This window comes from Propithecus coquereli, unplaced genomic scaffold, assembly GCF_000956105.1.
Source record: "Propithecus coquereli isolate 6110/MARCELLA unplaced genomic scaffold, Pcoq_1.0 Scaffold171, whole genome shotgun sequence".
Taxonomy (NCBI): Eukaryota; Metazoa; Chordata; class Mammalia; order Primates; family Indriidae; genus Propithecus; species Propithecus coquereli.
Genome location: NW_012141747.1, coordinates 6,237,982 through 6,242,276, shown reverse-complemented (window position 1 = coordinate 6,242,276; position 4,295 = coordinate 6,237,982). Strand labels below are relative to the sequence as shown.

The following is a 4,295-nucleotide window of genomic DNA, read 5'->3' as shown; positions in this document are numbered from 1 at the left end:
ATCTGATTTCTATGCCTTGCCCTAGCAGCCAAGTCAAAACCACTTTGTACAAGTGATTTCTTAAATTTTCTTGCTGTTGCATGATTAATAAGATCCTATTTGGTAAGATATTCTTAAACACAAAAGAAAAGAAAGTAAGGTTGTGATTTTTCATTCTGAATAAGAACTCAAATAACATAAGAAAAACACATGCCACCTTAAGGCACACATTCAAAAAAACACCCTACACACTCCACCTCTGTTTAACCAAGATGACAATAGGAGAATTAGTTTGTGCCAGGACAAGTTGGTACAGTAACAGCACAGATGAGCCAAAGGCTATGATTTAGGGTCCATGTGACAAGCATGCTCTTCTTCCATTAACAATGAAGGAAATGCACTTGAGAACACACTTAAACTGTGCTCCATAATAGAAGCTAACCAAAAATCATGTTGCTAGAACAAAATCTAAGAGATTCTAAGCTAGCTAAAACAACCTCAGCAGTGCTTACTTTAAAGCAAACAGAATACTTAAACACCAAACAAATAAGTTAACCTATACCCAGAATATTTTACTCAATAAAATATAAACATGACAAACTATCAGAACAAAGATCTAACAAAGTACTGTACAACCAAGATGTAGCTGTTGAATAGCATATTATTTGCCTCCCTATCATGGTAACAAATGTTTAAAAAAGAAAAGATCCTCAAGATGGACAACTTGATCAAATTTTAAGTATATGAAAAACTAAATCATGAACTGGACAATGAAATGTTAAACGAGGGCCTTCATATAACAACCCTAAGGAGGGAGTCAAAAGGCAGCTTAAAAGTGTTCTGACTGGGCTTCATTTAAGCTTCTGAAATTCCAAAGCTGGTTAACTCAGAGCAATGCCTCTTTAAGAGTTGGTTTAGAACCTAGAGGAGTTCAATTGCCCCCAGGTTGCTGAGACAGTCCAAAGACAGTGAAATAGAATGAATACCTGGCTTGGTCATCAACTGGTCTGATCTCTCTGCTATGGTGGATAGTGACTACTACTAACTCAAATGTTTACTAAGTTCATTTCCTATCTCATTTCCCCCTCTAGCTCCTGCAAGCGAGAGAACTGCTAAACAGAGGCTCCAGGACTTATCATCCATAAAAATGCATGAGGTAAGCCTAGAAGTGTCATGTACTACTTAAGCCCCAACACTACTGAACTCCCACCCCCAAACACTCCCCTCTCTTTTGCACCCAACAGCCCTTTTCTGGTCTTTCTCTTCTTCCCCAAACAGTTCCAACCAGGGATTTTCCTCACAAACTTAACTTTGGAACATGGGTATTTCACCATTAAAAACAGAATGAAAATTCAAACAATTGATAATTTCTCAATTTAAAAGGTTTCTTTCCATTCTTTTATTTTTTACACCTAAGACTGATGAGAACAAATGGCCAAGTAGCAAAAGAATGCTAACAGGAACTAGGCAAAATACCTATCATGCTTTGATACCTTAACTTTTTTGTGAATAAGGTTGTTTGTGGTTATGATTTTAAACTGCATTTATAAAAGTTATCTTTCCTGCTAGGAATAGTAGTCTCAGTTCTTAAGATAGACTTGCATGTACCCAGAATTCACGGTGTGGCACAAATAGGCTGCCTGGGTGTTAACTTCCCAAATAGGCTGCTAAACTTTACTGGGGTATTTCCATTTCTAACCTAACCAAAAATGTAGAATAACAAGTTGCCTCCCTATTGAAGAAATATCTAGAAAAAACAGACCAGTGTGGGATCTATTGGAGAAGGGGACTGGTTCCTGAAATCACGGTTTTAGAGTTCAGGGGCAGAGGGCTTGTGTGCAGGGAGGGTACAGTTTAACAATATCTGTTAAAAAAAAAAAAATACTGCGACAATGTAAAGTGAGAGCTAAAGCAAAGGTTCCCCATTACATTACCTGAAAACAATAAAGTCTCAGGCTCAGAACTACAGATTAACAAATTCAATCGATGGTACTGGGCTTTTCACACAGAAGTTTTGATGACGACAGTGTGACTTCAGAGCCTAATGACACAGTATTCCCAAAGTTCTAGTTAAAGTAGCAAAAATCTGACCTAATTCTTAAAGGTTAAAATGTCTGGGCTACTGGTTTGTGCAAGCAGAACAAAATCCTTTCCAGCCTCTTAATTCTGCCACGACATGAGTCACAATGACAGAGAGCTCTCCTGGTATTTCTCACAAGGCCCGAGTCCCATTTGGATTGAAGTCATTTTGTAAATTGCACAACTACACCCTTAGGTCAAGTTTAAAATCTGTTTTGAATTTTCACCTTTCTGGGTGTGTTAAAGATTACGTGAACAATGGCCTCCACGCCTTCGATATCCAATTTATTTCCACAATGTTGTTTCTTTAGTGTCACGTTCTCCTCACTGAAAACGAAGTCTCCCTCCTACACTAACCAACATTTCCAGTTCTTATTTCTAACCCTACAAATCAAACACACAGGGGCAATAAACAACGCGGTCTGCTGAAACAGGTTCAATCTACAGCACGGTACTTAAAGGACGACCAGATAAACGGGGGATGCTGAACACAGTGCAGGCCCAAGGGTTCCCACGTCCCAACCTCCCGCCTGGCCGTCCCACCACTCCACCGCACAGAACGAGCTCGCTGCAGAACCCACCTCTGCAACTCCTCCTCCTGGATCCTCTCCTCGTCCCACACGAACACGCCGGCGAGCGCCGCCATCAAGACAGAGGCATGGCCAGGGCGGCCGTGGAGCCGGCGCCACAGGCGGCCGAGGAGGACGCGGCGCGAGCTCTCCGAGTAGAGGCGGCCGTAGAGCTGCGCGATCTGCTGCGCGCGCCGCACACGCAGGCCCGTCACGAAGCGGCACTGATTGGCCAGCAGGGCCAGCAGGCCCCCGCCCCGCGCCCCCGCCAGCCAGGCAGCCAGCGGCCTCCGCGGGAACATGCCGCCGCCCCCCCGCGAATCTCGGGGCCAAAGCAACCAGCCCAGTAGCGCGCAGGCGGCCGTCCGCGGCGTTCCCCTAACTGGCCGGCCACTAACCCGTCTCACGGTCCTGCAGCCAGAAGCCGCTCCTCATCTCTCTCTGCAGCACCCGCTGAGGAAGAGTCCCCTCTGGGGAGAGAGTCGGTCATGGCAGCAGCCGCGGGGACGGCCCCGCGACCGCTGCACCAGGCGCTCCCGGACTTGGGCCTCAGGCCGGACCGTTGGCCCCCTCGCTCTTCTACGTTCTCCGGCCGGCGCCGGGCACCGCGGAGCAACGCGCTCGGGAAGCGGCGAGGCGGAAAGCTCAGCCCGGCAGCAAGCAAGCTCCCGCGCGTTCCGAGTCCGCCACACACGCCGCCAGCCCGCAACCTACCCCGACTCTGCAGGCCGGGCCGTGATTGGGCGTAACCCGGACTCCTGAGTCCTCATTGGTGCCGCCAAGTGCTCATCACTGCTCCCTCCTGCCCCTTCGCGCAGCTCGCCGGGGTGGCCTGCTAGCAAGGTAGGTGGAACTGCAGTGAGTGCCAGCCAAGGGCGCCTTGGAGAGTGACCCGCGGACCCCACCGCCGCCGCCATCTTCGGGCTGCCTCGACCCCGCCCCTTGGAAAAGCGTGGCCAGGTGCCCGTTAGAATCCTACGTGTTGTTCAATTGTTCTAAGAGGCGGGGGACCGTCGCCCCATTCTCTTCTTACAGTCCAGGATAGGGGGTGTGGTCTTAGCACTGCCTCTGGGAGGCGCTGTGGGCATCTCAGGTTGGGGTTGGGGGCTGTGAAGATACCTCTGGTGAGCCGGGACCCTCCTCAGGCCTGAGGCGCCTGCCATGGTAAAACTTCCTCGGCCTCCCTGCCTGGCTCTCCCGCAGGCGCCCTGAGCATTCTTCTAGGAATCCCGCGGCCAGAGAGTGGACGGGTGTCACATCCTGAGAGCCCAGGATACTTTCCGGGGAGTGTCACGTGCGCAGGTGTCCTGTCGCAGTCTGCACACGCAGACTGGTAAAAGGGCAGCAGAGTGGAGTTAGTTGGGACAGGTCGAGTAGTGGCTATTCCTCTCCCCTTAACCCAAAGGTGACACGTTGGAAGGTAAACAGGTATCCTAAAACGTACCTTGCAACAGGATATTACTATTCTGTATCTAAGCTCATTAAAACGAAATTGCTGTATGTCTAAATTGTTTCTTTATTATCCTTTCTTACGCTTATTCTTTTTGTTGGTTTTTTCTTTGAGACAGGATTTCGCTCTGTTGCCCGGGCTAGAGTGCAAGTGGCTTCATCATAACTCACAGCAACCTCAAACTCCTGGGCTCAAGCGATCCTGCTGCCTCAGCCTTC

At 48.6% G+C, this 4,295-nt stretch overlaps 1 protein-coding gene across 1 annotated transcript in view; it reads right to left on the bottom strand.

Moving 5' to 3' along the window:
• Positions 1-3,319, bottom strand: part of STARD7 (StAR-related lipid transfer (START) domain containing 7) — a 49,776-nt gene extending 46,457 nt beyond the window's left edge. Inside the window, exon 1 of the mRNA XM_012641879.1 lies at positions 2,602-3,319. Coding sequence (XP_012497333.1) covers positions 2,602-2,929 — 328 coding nt within the window. The 5' untranslated portion in view covers positions 2,930-3,319. The remainder of the gene's footprint in view (positions 1-2,601) is intronic.
• Between the last annotated feature and the right edge of the window lie 976 nt (positions 3,320-4,295).